At 42.2% G+C, this 20,269-nt stretch overlaps 1 protein-coding gene across 1 annotated transcript in view; it reads right to left on the minus strand.

Annotated features, from left to right (window-relative positions):
* LOC126419888 (pacifastin-like protease inhibitor cvp4) overlaps positions 1 to 20,269 on the minus strand; it is a 103,257-nt gene that overhangs the window by 13,588 nt on the left and 69,400 nt on the right. The window contains exon 5 of the mRNA XM_050087149.1: positions 7,062 to 7,226. Within this exon, the coding sequence (XP_049943106.1) occupies positions 7,062 to 7,226 (165 nt within the window). The remainder of the gene's footprint in view (positions 1 to 7,061; positions 7,227 to 20,269) is intronic.

Consider the following 20,269-nt stretch of genomic DNA (forward strand, 5'->3'; position numbering starts at 1 on the left):
AGTTACCAGAGCTGCGGCACACTGCACGACGTCACGACATCATGGCAAACTGTAGGATATGTTTACTGAAACCAATGCAGGGATAGAAACAGGCACAAACTAAAAGTAGAAGACAGTTTCTGAGGACTGGCGGCTCTCAGAGATCAGTTGATGGACGAGTACAAGGAAGGAACGACAGAAGAAAGAGAAACAGGGCATTTTATAAGAATACAAATGAAGAGAGAATTACTTTAAAGTGTGTCCCTAAAGAGTTTCCGCAGGAGGAGTCGATGTAGAACACTACAAAGTGAATAGAAAAGTACCTGATAAAGTCGCTTGTTTGACAGCACAGAAAAATGAAAAGTTGTAAGGGTAATCGACATGCCATTATGTACAGGCGAACACGGAAATTGACTGAAGTCAGGCCTATCACACATGGCAGTCCACCTTGGCAAATTATACGCTTTTTATTCATTTTATGTTAAATATGTGTGACTGAAATCAGTTGTTCGCACAGGCAGTGCCTTTAATACGTATGTCAAATTATATTTCAGCTGATGACAATATCTACAGAGTTAGACAGAGATAATTTAATTGAATGAAAAAAGCTTACATCACATCTTACGTCATCATGACACAACCAGCTGTCATTAACTGTGATGAGGCTAATTCTCCAGTTGTGTGTTGACTCAGTATTAATATAGGATCTACGTCATGGTCATGGGGTGAAATCTGGTGGGGGCAGGGGAGGGGGAGGGGTGGCGTTAGGTTATTTCATGTCCTGGAGAAATCGTGTATCTTACTGCTGGCGGAATCTAAATCTATCCTGACGGTTTGTGTTTTAGTCCCACATTATAGAACAGCAAATTTATAGTCACGTTGCGCATGAGCAGATAAATTCCCCAGGGCGGAATTGTTTTGTCAGTCTGATTTGGTTTCAGTGATGCAAGTTCCATGAATTCTAATGGGTGCTATAGTCAACTCAGCATAAATGTGGTAAATTTAATTGGATGACAAATGGGCTCAGTAATATAGTTAATTTTACTGCATTATTTTCGTCTTTCATTTTCATATATGATACCCTCTTCTACTGTTACTGTAGTCAGGTAAAGTTCAGTTAGATTCGTAGACGGGAGTGCAGTGTGACAACAACTGCATCGCAGGTAAGGACCGGTAGATTTATCAGGCTGTACTTGCGCTACCGCATTTTAGTGCCACAACATCGGAAAGTAGGTCTGTGTCGACATTAAGTGCCGCACTCCTATTTGATGGCTGCATAACATCACATGCGATGCTATGTTTCAGAACTGGATATTGGACTATTTCTTTCTCTTGATGTAATATGATGTACTTAAAGTGCTGAAACAAATTATTCAAGAAAGTTGGTGCATGAGAAATTTTATTTTTATTAACCTCCATTCGATGGACCTTATTTATAAAATAACCAAGAGGAGGTAAACCATGTTTGTAACTGAACTGTAATCCTGTTTGTTGTTTAGGAAGTTATCGTCAGATGTTACCAAGAACCAGCTCAAGACAGGTTATAAGATGCTATTCGTTGCATTTTTCAGTCTAACTGTCAGATCAGGGAATCGTTTCCAAAGTAATAAGTAACGAAAGGGCTTTAGTTGTTAACTGCAAAGTATTGAGAAGTTTAATTGGATAGCACAGGCCAAAGTTAGGCTGGCGACACTTAAGCTGGCTATTTTAGAAGTGCAGCAGCTCAGAGAATTATTGCTGGTCTGCCTACAAACGTTCCTGATAAACATGTGGAGCAGTACGAGTGCCACACATTGCACAGCGGTACACGGATTCATGCTGTGATACCGAGTGCTACTTCAGATGGCTTCATGGATTTTCGTGGGTATGGAATATGGAATGATTCCAAATGTTAACATCTGAATGTAACTGATAAGAGAAGCAGTAGACACTTTTCGATAATTCTCTACGCTGCTCTATAGCGCGAAGCCTGCGCCCAAGTGTTGTCTTCGTGTCCAGCGTTTCATGTGGACAGAGATGATACTCAGGACGACCCAATTAGGGCTGTGCTGTGGGTGATCGAACACTTTCCATCGAAAAGGCTGCAGGAGCGTCTTCACTGCCCCTGCAGAGTGCGGCTGAGAATTGCTATGAAGAAGGAAATGCGTGGCAGTTGTGTTAGGTGGGCTGCATTCACTAAGGCGAAGCCTCTCAGCGGACCCGCCTACTTAGCGAGGGACATTGTTATTCTAGGCACCTTTACTCGCTCACAGTGCGCTCACAACTGAAAAGAGCGTCTTGTTGCGATCGACGGGCATACTAGAGACACTCCCCAAAACATCTGTGAAACGCCTCGTGGGATTTTCACAGTGGTTTCCATTTCGCGGCAGATCGTTCCTCACTTTCCGAATAGTCATCGTAGATTTGTTGAGATAACATATTTAAGCGATTAATATTGAAAGATCACAGGGTTAATGTAAGTGCGAGATAAGCCACCGCAACTGTGAAATGTGATATGCTGGTACATTAATGACAGTGTAGCCTCCAGAATGTTAAATACAAACATGTAAACGTGCATGCATTGTGCTGTGCGTGTGCCGAATGTCAGTTTGTGGGATGCAATTCCATGACTGGAGCACCTGGTCGGTCAATACAGGTACGGTTAATGCTGGTTGTGGATGATGATCGAGTTGATGTCCGGTGAGTTCCCATACGTTGTCGTCCCATGACGTTCCATATGCGCTCGATTGGAGACAGATCTGGTTATGGAACAGGGCAAGGAAACATGTTGACACTCTGTAGAGCATGTTGGGCTACATCAGCGGATTGTTGGCGAGCGTTATCCTGTTAAAAAAACACCCTCTGGAACATGAATGGCAGGCAGAACAGGTCGAATCACCAGACCGATGTACAAATTTGCAGTACGGGTGCGCGGGATAAGCATGAGGGTGCTCCCGCTGTCATACCAAGTCGCACCCCAGTCCACAACTCACGGTTTAAGTCCAGTGTGTCTAGCACACGGACAGGTTGGTAGCGAACCCTTAACTGGCCTCCCTCTAGCCAGCATACGGACATCACTGGCACCTAAGCAAAAAAACGAAACTCGTTCCTGGGATCCAGTGAGATTTCTTTTGACGCCACTGAAGTAGCAAATGACGTTTGTTTGGGGTCAGTGTAATGCATGCTACAGGCCCTCTGGCTAAGAGCTGTATTTGAAGTAATAACTTGTAAGAGATTGTTGCATAACTGCGGTGTCAGCTCGTGCTCAGATTCCTGCTGCAGATGCAGTTCGATGTGCCAGAGCCTTATACCGAACACGATGGTCTTCCCGCTGGGAAGTCCCACATCCTTCTTAGTACATTCTCATGACCGCCGCTGCCAACAATCATGTTCCGTGATTACATTCCTGCCAAGTATTTCTGCAATATCGCAGAGAAACATTCAGCTTAGCCTTAGGTGCGCGGAGTGGCCGCGTGGTCATGGGCGTCATGTCACGGATTGCGCGGTCCCTCCCGCCAGAGGTTCGAGTCCTCCCTCGGGCATGGATGTGTGTGTTGTTCTTAGTATAAGTTAGCTTCGATTAGTTTAAGTAGTGTGTAAGTGTAGGGACCGATGACGTCAGCAGTTTGGTCCCTTAGGAATTCACACACATTTGGACATTTCGTAGCCTTATTACACGACATCGTTCAAACTCAGTGAGGTGTTGGTAATGGCGTCTTTCTCGCCTTAAAGGGATTTTCGACTAACATCAACTCACCACGACCAGTCTCAAAGGTAACTAACTCTCGCGACCGTTAGACTGTGTATTTAAAGCAAACCTTATTTCATTCCTGTTAGTGATCCTACTAGCGCTACTCTTATGTAACTAGCGCAATATTCTAATAGTCATCATCTTTCAGATTAGAAACACGCCCACCAACTTTTGTTGATGTCGCACAACTCCTTCTTAGCTTTGCGATTTTTTTCAATCAGTATAGCATCTTGTAAACATGTTTAATTTAGCCACAGTTGGCTCATCATCAAACTGAACCATATTTTTGCAGCAGAATCAGTGTGAGCAGTCATTTACAAGTAATGATGCAGTAGTAAGAGGGCCTCAAGGGTTCGACAAGCATGTCGGTATTCAAAGAAACCATAAATTGAAGATATGAAGTGAAATGGTTTCCCAGGGCGACAGTAACAAAATCGGAGTTCAGCAGCAGAATCAGTTGGCCATTGAACGGACGTCATCTCTACCTGATGACTGGTTAATGCCAAAGCTTTGTGCTGTAGAGATGGAGACGACGTACACAATATAGGTATACTGGAAACAAGGATTTATTATGGAAGCAACAGCAATGTTCATACGTCGATATTACACCGATGATATATCTGAAATGTCGCTACTGCCCCTCGATATACAACGTGTTTAATAAAAGGGGGTAGTAGAGCTAATACGAAAATTTCCTACAATGAAATGACCGGACACCAGTGTGTGTTGAGATACGGGCAGTTCAAGTTCCACAGCTAATTTGAAATTTGAACAATCAGCCCTAGACAAAGCTAATAACAAACCATCTCGTTGGTATCGATATGTAGATGACACATTTGTGGTTTGGTCCCATGGCAGAAAGGCCTTGGACGATTTCTTTGATTATCTAAATAAAATTCACCCAAAAATACAGTTTACCATGGAAATAGAAAAGGATAACAGAATATCTTTCTTGGATGTCTTAGTTATGAGACGGTCCGATAGAAGCTTGGAATATAAAGTTTTTCGGAAGGCAACACATACGGACAGATATTTACATAAAAATTCTAATCATCATCCACAACAAAAAAGGGGTGTCATAAAAAGTCTTGTTGATCGAGCGGAAGGGATATATAGACCTTAACATTTGGATGCTGAAGTGAAACATCTGAAGCAGGCTTTTGAAAAAAACGGCTACTCAAGAAAAGAGATAAATAGAATTTTGCGTCCAAGGAATAGAAGACCAAAAGATAAGAATGAACCACAACGACAGAAAAATACAGTAGTTCTCCCTTTTATTAAAAAATTAATAGATCGGATCGGTAAGATTTTACGAAAACATGACATAAAACTTGTCTTTAAACCAACAAAGAAAATAAGTCAAGTACTACGATCTGTGAAGGATAAACGCCCTCCCCTGTCGACATGTGGTGTGTATAAAATTCCATGTACCTGTGGTAAAGTTTATATTGGTACTACCAAAAGAAGCGTAAACACGCGACTGAAAGAGCATAAAATTCTTTGTCGACTTGGAAAAATAGAAAAATCAGCTGTAGCGGAACATGCTCTTCAACCAGGCTACCACCAAGTGAAGTTTTCGGATACCGAAGTTTTATCTACAACGTTAAATTACTATCCACGGCTATATAGAGAAGCTATTGAAATTTATAAACATCACGATAATTTTAATAGGAAAGAGGAGGCTATGAAACTTAGCGATATATGGACAGTGGCTCTACAAAATTGCTAACAATTTTTATCTTTGACAAGGTGGTAATCGATAGTCAACCTTATCTTTGCTATGGATTGTCACTGCTCATCACGTGTCACATGAACCACGCCCCCCTTTCTGACAATATATAAGTCGCTCTCGGACACCCGACCAGTCAGTCGGCAAGACTCAGCGGAGCAGCGCCTCTGAGGAAGTCCAGCGCAGTCCTGGACGAAACGTAAGGAGCAGAAAAGTTCTTGGACCACGACCTCACATCCCGGAAAGTATATCAACAGCCACAGCTAACAGCCTGCATTTTACTGACACATGAGGCAGGGGTCAAAAGAGATGTCTTAATAAATTGCCGTAGTGTGCACTTATTGGGCACGTACATATTGTCGAGTGACCATGGAGGTGATGGGCAGGGATTGTCGATGACATACTCATAGAGCCATTCACTTCACCAAAAAAATTAAAAGGTACTGTCTGTCACCCGTTTCTGCAGGATGATTTAACAGCGTAGCTGAAGCGCGTTACCGTTGCAGAAGAAAACGAATATCTTTTATGAACGATGGAGCAACGCCGCTTTTTTCACGTATCCTCCGACAGCGCCTCACTGTTACGGTTCATGAAGCACGGATTCGTCGAGGAGATCCGGTAGCATGACCTCCCCGTTCATCGCACTTGAATCCTTTGTCTTTCTAGCCGTGGGCACGTTTAAAGGCACTGGAATATGGCCAACCGATCGACAATAAGCAGACCTTACAGAACGCGTGAATAGTACGTGTGACGCACTCCGAATGGAGCACAGTGTATTTGAAGGAGTGCGTGGTTCATTACGACGAAGGGCTGAGGCATGTGCTTGGATCCGTGGTGACGACATACAGCACTGCCTAATGAGGCAACAACTATGGAACAGACTGGTGACAGATGGGAATGTGGTGACAATCAAGTTTGTTTCTGATCATATTGTTGCAGGAGCTTTTCTTCTACTTTCCACACTGCCACATCCTAAGGGCATGTACGAGACTTTACTAAGCATGCTGTATAGTGCCGCCATTTTCTGTAAACATTTCCTTTTTCTCATATACTGTGAATCGTTTCTTCACGTTAGTCTATCATTATTTCCCTATATAAGTACACAACTTACACTCATATCTACCTGTTCACTGCATATGAATCACTTCCTTCTGCTAACTGCATTAATATTGGCTTATCATAACTTACCAGCTAAGTTACTTACCTGTAATTCAAAAGAACCAAAACGGGAACACTAAATTTTTTATAAAAATTATAGTCCTATACAAATCGTGTGGAAACCAACAATGACAGAACTCAGGCCGGATTTAAATAATGAAATATTCCTGTTTCGAAATAATGAACTTTTTCCAAGATCAGAATCTATTATATGTCAAAAATTTCAAACGTCGCTTCCGGTACATTGATATTATCGCAATGTTAGCCACCTCCGTGCTGATATCGTTCGTATTCTTGAACAACATTTCTTTTCATCGATGACAGTCAACACAAAGATATGTTACAATCGTATGGAACATAGAAATGACTGTGGGGTGGCCACATGAGAGATGTTATGTACATGTGGCCCAAGGATCGGCCGACCCTGCGCGAACATGGGGGCGTATACAGATATATGTAGCTCACCTATTAAGCCGTCAGCGCCACATTTGTAGTTAGTACACGTGGCCGAAGTGCCTTCCTCATCGCAGAAACACGTGTTGCATCTCTTCTTGTACGTCGTACGTGGCTGACAAAATGCCGGCTGTGCCGAAATCGATGCACGTTTCACTCGCCTTGCAGGTTCGCCAGCTGTACGAAAATGAGCGAAGATGCTAGATTAGTAATAGTTCTTTAAAAACAAAGAAATCGACGTTACTAGATGATTTCTTCACTCATTAACCTATTTCTTCACTCACACAATTAGCCCCTCCTCTCCCCCCTTCCCCACCCCCCTCAAACACACACACACACACACACACACACACACACACACACACACACATGTAGTGCTGCAATAATGTATCTGTTAGTAATGAAACATGTACTAATCACGAAAGCACAAAAGCCAGAACCGTTTCCAACTTACAAGTACAATTGTAAGCTGTAAGATGTGCAAAGTCAAAACCATCAAAGCTTCAAAATATACGCAATTTCAATTTTAAAAAAAGTTTCACCAGCAGTGAGGAAACAGCTATTTGGAACACAGCAACAGTGGTGACAGGGTAAACAATAAAGATGATTAATCTAATAAATAAGATAGTTCCACAATTGCAGACACTTTAAATAATCTTTCTCTGTCAGTAGATAATTTGGATTTGAGTCCTTAGGTAGCGTACAGTTTCTACTAAACCTATATCAAAACAGGTTTTAAAAAAGTTACTTCTTACATCACAAAAATAAATTTTTAATTCTATTAAAAGTAAGTGTTGAACTGGTTTTCATTAAGTATAGTAATACGACCTAATGTAAGACATAAAACAATTAAATACAATAGCTGCCAACGGGCATTCACTTATTTCAATGGGGAAAGTTGAAAATGTGTGCCTGACCAGGATCCGAATACTTGTCTCCTACTTACTAAGGAGATGTGCTGACCACTACGTCGTACGGACACACTGGTCACAACAACTTCATGGTCTACCCTAGGAGCCTTCATCTGCTAGTAAGCATGAGGCCCAGGTTCGAATCCTGGTGCATCACAATATTTCAACTTATCCCATTGATAGAGATCAATGTCCACTTCGAGCTAATGTATTTAAATCCTTTGTGCCTTGATTCATAATGCCCACAGGATCAAAATGGTATCTTTTTTTTGCTCATGTCCGAAAGAACAGACATCAAATACATGAATATTTGTTTCAATGGAACATCGTTACACTGTATATTGAATTAGTTAATGAATCTTTTCACGCTCGTACTTTTCCACACCGACTTAACGTACTCATATCAAATCACTTCACTTAGAAACTCGAAACATTAGCACAGAATTGTTGGCTGCCGCCTGTCACAGCTTTGGAAGTCCGCTTGGAATGCGCTGCTAGCGAGGTCGTAGAAGAAGCCTGTGATTAAAAACCACTGACGCTGTCACTTCAAAGTCAGCCAGTCCGGCCTGAGGCTCATCGCCTGCCTCCTGCGGGTGCGCATTTTCTGTGCCTGTCTCGCTTGAAAATCAATAATTTGTTCCGTCAACCACTGCTCCTCTGCTCAACCTCGTACAGAGAACCACTCGACCACACCTCCCTGCAGAAGTGATGTCAGAAAAGCTCCGGAGTTGAGATTTCTTAACTGACGAGTGCAGCAGTTACGACAATGGCAGTGCAGCAAAGGCGTTCAACGACTCTGTGAAAACAAGTGCCGACAAATTTTTTTCACCATGGTGTGTATGACTTTTTCTCGTGCTGCCTTATATTTTTATTTGTAATCTTCTAGTAGTATCAGTAAAATGACAGTAAAGAAGTTTCGGCTTACAGAGCAGTACAGCACTTGTTTTATCAGTGAACTGAAGAGCGAGTGTATAATGTGAATTTGCAAAGGAGAGAGACTACAGGAGAAAAGAAAGGAACAGTCAATTCCTATCTAATCTCCACCTGATCCAAAAGCCAGAAACACCTCCTTCAGCAAATATGGTGATTATATTTTTAGTTTTTTTAATAACTCACATCCTGCTGCAAAGTTAGGGAACTAGAATGACGAGCAGAATTTTTGTCTCGACTGAAATGAGCAGGGAATGCCAAGAAGTACGTGGTGCGTCATGAAAAGTTTCGAAATGTTCAGTCCTTCCTAGACATGCATGTTCAATGGTTCAAATGACTCTGAGTACTATGGGACTTAACTTATGAGGTCACCAGTCCCCTATAACTTAGAACTACTTAAACCTAACTAACCTAAGGACATCACACACATACATGCCCGAGGCAGGATTCGAACCTGTGACCGTAGCGGTCGCGCAGTTCCAGACTGTAGCGTCTAGAACCGCTCGGCTACACCGGCCGGCGGGCATGCAGGAAATGATGTAACGTTGTACACGGTCAAGTAACGTCAATGTGGCCATCCTCTATGTTTGACGTCAGCGTGCAATGACAATTCACAGACGGAAGGTGGCTGACTAGTGTGAAGGTTTTATAGAGCTTGTCCAGGGGACAGGGACAATAGTGTAATCGTTGCCGTAATGTGGAATAGATCGGTATATCTGACGCCCAAAATGACACGATCATTTGTGTTTGGGCCAAGGCTGGAGGCGTTTCAGAAAAAGCTAAATTCGTAAACCGTTCGCGTGTCTCCATGATAAAAGTATACAGAGTATTTCAAAACTGCGCTATCCAAAACTTTCACTAATACACTCTGGTGCACCACAGGAAATAAGGGGGAACGACGGCTGTATAAATTTGTAAGGGCAAATAGACGTGCAATTGTTGAACAGCTATCTGTCCGGATGAAACCAGGGGCTACCAACAGTGTCTCCTGAATGTCCGTTCACTGAAAGTTGCTGTGTGTGGGCCGCTGCAGTAGGTATGTTGTTCATGCACCCATCCCGACTACTGTTCACTGCCGATAAAGGCAGAAATTGGACGCCCACTGATTGGTGACAGGTCATATTTTCAGGTGAATCACGTTTTATGTTCCATGAGAAAGATGGCCGTTAGTTTGAAAGGCGTGAAATTTCTGAAATCCATCGCCTTAAACAATTGTCAGAAGAATATAGTCAGAAGACATTCCCTCATTCTTGACATTTTGGAAGGCACAGTTGATCAAAACAATTATGCTTCTATCCTTGGGGACCATTTACACCTCTACAGGCAGCCAGGCTGCAACACGATGGTATCAACCAGCAGGACAATGCAACATGTCAGACATGAACCACTTTGACTGGGCTGTTCGCACCACTGATTCTCAACCAAGAAACCTAGTGCAACGGTCAACAAAAATGGTGTCAGTGAGACTCCACATTCCTAACAGTATCTTCCAGAACCTCACTGACTCACCTCCTGGACATCTCACAGCAGACCTCCCTGGGAAAGACGGTTGTCTTCTGACAGGCGGTAAAAATTACTGTGACTCGACAGTGTAGAAGAAAGAACGTGTTTAGGAACCACTTACTGGGATACCTGTGAGACAGGGAGATCAGTGTAATGTTTTGAGAATCAAATTAGGACGATAAATAGTAACACATATCATTTAACAGATGATGACAGTGCCAGTAGAGCCATTTGCAGCCTGCAGAGCAAAGGCCGTTCATTGCATCTTGCAGGGTTCGTCTGCTGAGATGTCACATAAAGCATGCATGGTGTCTCCAAAAGTTTTAAATGAGAGTGTGGACACTGAGACTGAGGTAGCGACTAGCTTAGGGAAAAGGAATTGGTTTTTAATACTGAAATCGTACGTCATAAAGGAGGTCATCTACGCCACATTCAACAAAACTATAGAAAGCTTTGATCAATGAAGTGTAAGCGACTACAAGCATAAGACACTCCTGAGTAGAATCAGTGACAGACTATTATTTGCCGGCCGGGGTGGCCGAGCGGTTCTAGGCGCTACAGTCTGGAACGGCATCACCGCTACGGTCGCAGGTTCGAATCCTGCCTCGGGCATGGATGTGTGTGCTGTCCTTAGGTTAGTTAAGTTTAAGTAGTTCTAAGTTCTAGGGGACTGATGACCGCAGAAGTTAAGTCCCATAGTGCTCAGAGCCATTTCACTATTATTTAAGTGGCTGCAAGGAGGGGTGTGGGGTTGAAGAAGTGGAGATTTTTGTTAGGTATGGCATTGCATGCATCCACAATACTTGTGGGCATATTTGATATAAATAATTTGAACCTAACTCTCTTTAGGCTATGTGGTGTTGGTGGAGATAGTGTTCACTTGCCTTGTTGTTTGGATTCTTAGTGGGAGGGAAAGACTTCTGCATTAGCATGAAAGTACTTGCTAAGCTACAATGTCACACTTGGGCTAGACTGCCTTCTCAAACACCATGCCAAAGTCGATTTAGAATGGTGCATGTGCAGCTGAATGCGACATCGTTTCATCTCGGTTTTCCTGCCGAAAAAGCCTTACTGTGACATAGAACACTCCAGATACCAGGAAAACTGCTTTGGATATGTCTCAGATTTGACTTGTAGAATATGATACTGAAAGGTACACATAAACTAACCTGGATGGACGTTGGAGCAGAGCTGCCAGTTAATATTTCATGTGTCATTGTGACGTTGATGGAAAATGAAGAACACAGTACACTCTGTATATGAGAGGTTGACAGAAGCTGGGCAGTGCCTGTTAGTGAAGACAACTTTACTTCGCTAGAAGCAGAGCTATCACATGCTGCATTAACAGCTACCTTGCAGTTATTGAAGGAGGGAGAATTAAATAAGGAGGATTGGGTTGGGCTGTTTTGGGGAAGAGACCAAACTGCGAGGTCATCGGTCTCATCGGATTAGGGTAGGATGGGGAAGGAAGTGCCCTTCCAAAGGAACCATCCCGGCATTTGCTTGGAGCGACTTAGGGAGTTAAATAAGGGTTTCATGGAAGAATATTAGAAACTGGGGCAGTCATTTAATTTAGCGGCGTAGGAGAAAGTGACACATTTGGAAGGATGTAACCGCGGGGGGGGGGGGGGGGGGGAGATGGAAAGATTATTAGGAGAATATGTGGAATAATTCATACTTCCTGGTCTATTACCAGCTGCACCAATAATGCAGTATACATTTCCCACTGGGAATGAACCACTCATATATAGAAAGCCATATCAAATTACAGCATTATCTCCTACTTCTTATGGGGCAATGTATTCACCAACATATCCCTGATAGTATTATAGGAGCTATCACAAAACGTTGGGAGCACCTCTAATGATTTTGCCATAACGCAGCTTGGATGGAAGTAAGACTTATAGATCTAGTTGCGATTGTCAGTATCCAGATCACCTGTATACATGGACATATACCCAGTGCCTAACATCACAGAGAAGGGGTGTTATTTTATGACCATGTATTTGGCAAGTGGCTTCCACCACAAGGAGCTAGCACTAGAGGATCGACCCATGACGACATTTGTGGTTCCATCCAGTCATCATCAGTACCAACGAATGCCATTCAATTAATGAATATCCTGATGACACTTCACCACATTTTAGACAGGGTGTTACGCGGTTTGAAACAGAAACAATGTGTAGTGTATCTGTATGACATAAAAATCTTTTCTAAGGATGTCCAAGAGATGTTCATGAGATGTGTTTAGTCGATCAAGAGCAGCATGATTAATGCTCAGTTGAAGTGTGTCAGTTTGTTTTAAGAAAGTTCAGAAATTTCTCATGTTATTGCCCAGGTTGGTGAGCAAAATGACCCCAATTTGTAGAAGTCATGCAGCAGTTCACAACACCTAATACAAGCAAATAAATTTCAAGTCCTTTCAGATATGGACAGCTATTACAGAAATTTTTGCCAAAATTTGCAGAAGTATCATGAACCGTACCCATTTGTTAAAAAAGGAAGTAATATTACAATAGACTTCTGACTACTAACAAACCTTTGTGCAATTTAAATATTTAATAACTACTGGTCTTATCTACTGGTTTCATTCTTGGTTTTCTGGATTATTAGAAACAGTTCATATTACCATGTGATGCCAGCTATCAACCTTATGGTCCACACTGCGTCAGCAAATAGACGATGCTACTAAAGAACTAAATAAGATGGATGAAAATTCTTTGGTTGCTGAAAAAGGGATACTTGGTTTGATCTATGGTATCACTTACTTATGTTACTACTTTTATGACTGACAGTACAAAGTTACAGACACAACTCTGATGTGCCTTAGGTGTCTTGAAGATACTATCAACTATCTGACTAGATATAGTTTACGATTAAGTGAGGTTCATTTTGAAACCATACATTTTTCTTGGAAGACCTGCAGCAATGCATATGGGTTGAGGCTCAAAATATGGGCCTTGGCTGCTGCCCAAGATTGCCAGAAATTCATAACAGAAGCTCAATTCTGTGCTGACAAAGAAGTATTATATTGACAAATAATGTGTGGTTGACATGTAGTCTGGCCAGCAAGGTTACAGGATGAAGTACTTAAGCAAGCCCATGATGCTGAATTGGCATAGCATGGAAGCCAGCGACAGATAGATCAGATAGATGTGTTGCAGAAGATTATTTGTGGAAAACGTTCATGCATGATGTGGAAACACATCGAAACCAGCATTTCTTTTGCACAAAGAGCCAAATTATGTTGTGAACAGATTCCATTACAAAGCTTATCTGAGGCTACTAGACCATTACATATAATCAGACATTAGTAGGTGTTTGGAGTTTGTCATTTTTCGATAGATGTATTTGTAATTGTAATGCTAAATCAGCAGGTGGAAACAGTAACACAGTTAATGGTTAACATGTGGATATTGAACCTTGGGATGTAAGAGACTGTAATTAATAGATCAGGGCATAAAGTTAAGTGACAACTTCAATAAAGGTTAGATAAGTTCAGAAGACTGAATGTAAAATGTAACATTAAAGGATTAGGCATCAGTGCACAAACTGTTTGATTCAGCTTTGCAGCAGCAGAAAGATAACTATACTGCACGTTACGTTATTGATGTCAAATGTGTCTGAAGAGATTGTTCCAGAGATACTCCAAGCTGAAAATTCGAGGCGAATTTTCTAAAGAACACCATTCTGGTCACATGTTTATAAAGAGTTAAAGTTCTTCCGCTACAGTAAAAGAGGCTGCGGAGAAGGAGTAAATGATGAGACAAAATGATAGCAAGAGAGAAACAGCGATGGAGTAGCAGCAAAAATGGAAACTACTGTGACACCCTGAGAAAGCGAGCGCTAATTAGAGACAAGAATATCGTCAGGAGTACCCCAGGGAAGTATAATAGGACCGCTGTTGTTTTCTACACACGTAAATGGTCGGGTGAACAGGTTGGGCAGCAATCTGCAAGTGTTTGCTGATGATGCTGTGGTATATGGTAATGTGTCATCGTTGAGCGACGGTAGGTGGATAGAAGGTGATTTCAACAAAATTTATAGTTTGTGTGACGAATGGCAGGTAACTCTAAATGCATAAAAAGTAAATTACTGAAGATCAATGGGAAAAACAAACCAGTAATGTTCTAATGCAGTGGTAGTAATGTGCTGCTTGACACAGTCGCACCATTTAGATATCCTGGTGTGGCGTCCCGAAGAGATATGAAATGGAAAGAGCTTATAGGGATTGTAGTTGGGAAGACGAATGGTTCACTTTGGCTTATAGAAGAACATTAGGAAACTGTGCGTCATCTGTAAAAGAGAGTGCATATATGACATTAGTGAAACCAATTCGTGAGTACTGTCGAGTGTTCGATACCTCCTCAAGGCGGATTAAAGGATGACAGCAGGAAGAAAGCAGTTTAAAGATGGACTGCGTGATTTGTTACAACATGAAAGTATTATGGAGAATTCCTTGAGAGAATGTAACATTCTTTTTGACGAACATTATAGAGAAAATTTAGCGAATCGTCGTTTCAGGCTGACAGCAGAACAATTCTACTGCCGCTGAAGTACATTTCACGAAAGGAACACAAAGATATGATAAAAGAAAGTAGGTACCGTACAGTTATTCTTCACTTACTCTACTTGTGAGTGGAATGGGAAACAAAATTTCTGGCAGTGGAACAGAGTAACGTCTGCCAAGCACTGTATGGTGGCATGCGAAATATATATATAAATGTAAATGGAGGCTGAGTGTTCAAGCAAACAACTTTCCAAAATAATATCATAGCGACAGAGAGATCTGGTCACATGTCTATACAGTTACTGACACAGCAAGGAAAGAGCGTCTGAAGAAGTTTTGAAATCCAGAAGTGGCCAACGGTGCTAACACGGTCAGAAAACTAGGACACATTCTGTCATCATTGCAGAAGGATAGCTTAGGTTGGCAAGTCCAAAAACCAGGAATTGCACACCTAGATTCTCAGTGTTGCAGCTAACTAGTACTGAGGCAGAAGCTGTGATGTTTCACCCACTGCCCACTGAGGTGCGAATCCTCTAAGTTGACACTTCCAACTAAGACTCTGCTGCTGTTGCCTCATCCTTGCGTTCACAGAAGGATAGCTTAGGTTGACAAGTGGGTGTCTTCCGACACCAGCACCATGCAGGCCCTACTGATGATCTCTGGCAATCTGATCAGCCACAACCGTGACTGTGGAGCGTGGTAGCTGCTTCTTCCCACCCCTAACTCACAGATACAAGCAGATTCTGGTACCGCAGGCCATCATCTCGCAGGAAAGCTCAGACATAATTCTTCACGACTACATCTATAGAGTGCAGAGTGAGCTAGCAATAACGACGCTATTTTTAGTTTCGGAACATCAGTCTTTTGACTCCTTTAATGTGGCCCACAACGAATTCCTCTCCTGTGCCAAACATTGCATCTCAGAGCAGTAACTGAAACTTACGTCCTCAGGTATTTGTTGGATGTATTCCAATCTCCGTCTTTTTCTACAGTTTCTACCTCCACAGCTTTGTCTCTTACCATGGAAGTTATTGCCTAATGCCTTAACAGATGACCTATCATCCTGTATCTTCTTCCTGTCACTATTTCCCTTGTATTCCTTTCCTAGCTGGCTCTGTAGAGAACCTCCTCATTCCTTACCGTATTACTCCAATTAATTTTCAACATTCTTCTGCAGCACCACATCTCAAATGCCTCTATTCTCTTCTGTGCCCGTTTCCCCACACTGTATGTCTCACCGCCACACAATGCTGTGCTCCAAAATTAAGTTGTCAGAAATTTCCTCCTCAGATTATGACCTGTGTTTGACACGAGTAGACCTCTGGTTTATAAATGTGTGAAATGCCGCTAATGTTGCATCAACATTTTCGGGTGTCTGACACATTCTCACCATCCCATCCCGCACGATGCTTCCCAGATGAATGTAGCTCCGCCCCATATAACTTGATGACATGCCATAAGTGAAAATTATTTGAAGTATGTAATTGAAATGACAAGAAAGAAACAAATGAATTTGGCGATACTGTTCTGCACCACTTCAGGAAGTAAGTCGACTGTCACACTGTTACCAAATCTACACCGAAACGCCGAAAGTCCTGGTATAGAGATATGCAAATATACAGACGGCGGTAGTATCGCGTACATTAGCTATAAAACGCTAGTGCATTGCCAGAGCTGTCATTTCTATTCAGATGACTCACCTGAAAAAGTTTCCATTTTGATTATGACATGACTGGAATTAACAGACTTTGAATGTGCAATGGTAGTAGGAGCTAGATGCTGCGAAATTTCATTTCGGAAATCCTTAGGGAACTCAATACTCCGATATCCACAGTGTCAAGGGTGTGCCGAGAATACCAGATTTTAGGCATTACTTCTCGCCACAGAGGGCACAGTGGCCAACGGCCTTCATTCAACGAACGAGAGCAGCGAAGTTTGTATACAGTTGTCAGTACTGACAGACAAGCAACTCTGCGTGAAATCAATGTGATACGTACGACGAACGTATCTGTTAGGACAGTGCTGCAAAATATGGCGTTAATGGGCTACGGCAGCAGAAGACCGACGCGAGTGTCTTTGCTAACAGCGCGACATCGCCTGCAGCGCTTCTCCTTGGGCTGCGACCATATCGGTTGTCTCCTAGATGACTAAAATACCGTGAACTGGTTAGATGAGTCCCGTTCAGTTGGTAGGAGACCATTGTAGGACTCGTGTATGACGGAGACCCAGCGAGGCCGTGGACCCAGGTTGTGAACATGGCACTGTATAAGCTGGTGGTGGCTTCTTAATGGTGTGGGTTGTGTTTAAAATGAATGGACTGAGTCCTCTGGGCCAACGGAACTGATCATAGATTGGAAATGGTTGTATTCAATTACTTGGAGACCATGTCCCAAACAACAACGGGATAGTTAAGGATGACAATGTGCCATAACACTGGGCCACAGCTGTTCGCGACTGGTTTGGGAAACACTTTCTACAGTTTGAACTAATGATTTGGCCACCCACATCGTTTGACATGGGTCGTAATCGAGAGGTGAGTTCCTGTTCACATTCCTACAGAATAAACACTTCTGCAATTATGGTCTGCTACAGAACAGCATTCCTCAATACTTCTGCAGGGGTTTCCAACGACTTGTGGAGTCTACAGCCGCGTGGAGGTGCTGCACAACCCTGGTCAAAAAGCGGTCCGACACGATATTAGGTGGTACCCCGTGACTTTTGTCACCTTGGTGTATTCTATATTGCTGTCTGTTCTCATGGCAACAGGAAGAGTAACATTTTCCAGTCAATGTGCTTTTGAGCAACACTACCAGCTGCCAATAGCCATGAAATATACAAAGAGCTGAAATATAAAAAGTATAAGCAAATGGGTACGAGCGGGTGAGATACTGTTCATTAAGAGCAGTGTAATCAGTTGCATAGCCCTTCTTTTCAGTACGAGTCATGACCATTTCTCTAACCACCTCCAGGTTAAGAGAAATTTCATAAGAGAAATATTGAAGAGTAATTATTACAGTAGACTTCTAAGTTACATTTATAACAACCCAGTGCCAAGAAGGCCATAAATAAAAATGTATTTTTAAAAAGTTGCTTGGAGTCATGTTTACACACAGTGGCCTCAGCAACATGTGGAGATGAGAATTTGACGATATAGCTGTGAAGGTAACTTTGAAAAATGTGTAGCATGTACAGATATTTTTGATTCATTATGTTACACCACCATGACTTCTTAACAGTGGTCATCGTCAGCCGGTTTTGAATTCAAACTTCATTTCTGCCAGTGAAACAATTGCTCAAATGTATGTATAAAGCATCATCATTCTTGTGTCTCACACACAACACAGTTCCATCACATCTTACTTAATCACAACAGTAAGCCATATGATTACACCTTCCTGCAGACGATTTCATTTCTTTTGCAATAGGCGGTAACACATTTTAAAGGCGATAAACAAGAGTAACAAATTCTCACACACTCATAGATTAGCTATTCTTTATCATCCAGGCTACCCTGTGGATTTCGTAATGCCTCGAGCGGTCTACATAGCATTATAGACAGCAATCCTCGACTGCGCCGTCGGTGTCCTACGTAACACATCGTGCACATGTGTGTGATTAACGATAAGGAATGCGCCAATGATTGGAGGTACACGTTTATGCCACCTGGTAACTGAATAACACAACAAAGAAATTCACTGCTAGGAACCGTTAGGCGGCAGTGTGCCTTAAAAATCGTAACTACAAAGATGGCTGTTTGTCAAAGATATATAGATAAGATGTCTTTGTATTAATAATGTTCAATGTATTTTGATGTAATCATGAGTAAATAATTCAATGTTTCTTAACAATAACCGTAATATTTTGTGCGTAAGTTCGTTTGGGAGAGGGTTTATAATTATTTACTGTGATTTGGTTATAAGTTCTGCGTACATGCGTTTGGATGATGTTTCTACGAGAAATAGGGAGGTTTTACAATTGAAGAAATTGGCACGTGAATAATCTGAACGTATACAAAGATCAAGTAAGGCTACACACTGCTGGCAGCCGGTTACCTTCTCATTGTTATTAACAACTACTTTCAAGTACTAGTAGTGTAGTGTGGTATTACGTGGACTTCCCCCTCCTGTTTATTTGTCCAATTACCTATGGTACACACTGTTTACTTTCTATAGGTAAAGTAAATCGTACATTACCAAGAGTTTTAGTGCGATTCATGTTCTCAGAGTAGCAATATGAAACTGTTGAAATGTAGATTAATGAAAGGAGGGTAGGCATTGCGGTTTGTCAGTTATTACGCTTCCGCCCACAGAAGCGTAATTTAAATTTTTGTAGACTTTCAGCCGGCCGAAGTGACCGTGCGGTTAAAGGCGCTGCAGTCTGGAACCGCAAGACCGCTACGGTCGCAGGTTCGAATCCTGCCTCGGCCATGGATGTTTGTGATGTCCTTAGGTTAGTTAGGTTTAACTAGTTCTAAGTTCTAGGGGACTAATGACCTCAGCAGTTGAGTCCCATAGTGCTCAGAGCCATTTGAACCATTTTTTGTAGACTTTCCGCTCGATAATATCTTGGATACTACCTGATGATCTCTGATGTCTGAAGCTGCTACACTACCGAAATTAATTACCGTAAGGTGTGACTCTTACCGCCAGGACATCTTCTCTACCTTCGACGAGGAATAACAGCCGCCTCTTCATCCCGCAATTTCAATGAGACCCCTAATTTCGTTTAGGTTTATGCGTTTATGGAAAAGGTTGTTGTACCTGTAGTTTCACTGGCATCTCTCTTCACCTAAGGGACTTCGCCCCTACGAGCACTACTCTACAAAGAGCTACGTTATTGCAAAAGCTAATGTAACTTCCTAACAGGGAATATTACAATCGTTCTGTTGACGTCACGAGAAACTACCACATCAACGAAGACCTGCAGCAAGAGCTGCATCTCATCACTAATGTCTGTAGGCAGGTGGGTGCATCTAGCTTGTGTAACCTCAGCTCCCAGCTCGTTGAGATATCCAATGTTCTGACAAGTCGTCACCGTACTAAGAGAAATTATTTTACATCTGTGAATATTAAACTGAAAGGAATGAATTATTCCTCCACCGTATCGATACCATACGTCAATAAACGAAAATTTACACATTACCTCTGCCTTCCCACAGCAGCAAACTACGACTGCCCACACACTGTACTGAACGAATGATACCAAAGTCCTCAACGTAGTTTCTCAGTCCTATATGTCACAAGGCAAACTATTAGTCAATAGCAATGGGATTTTGACCCAAAAGCAAGAAGAAACTTATAGTTAAACCCCTTCAGACACAGTTAAAGGTTACAGAATTCCAGTGTCGCGAAAATTTTTCGACATTT

This window comes from Schistocerca serialis, chromosome 9 (genome assembly GCF_023864345.2).
Source record: "Schistocerca serialis cubense isolate TAMUIC-IGC-003099 chromosome 9, iqSchSeri2.2, whole genome shotgun sequence".
Classification (NCBI taxonomy): Eukaryota; Metazoa; Arthropoda; class Insecta; order Orthoptera; family Acrididae; genus Schistocerca; species Schistocerca serialis.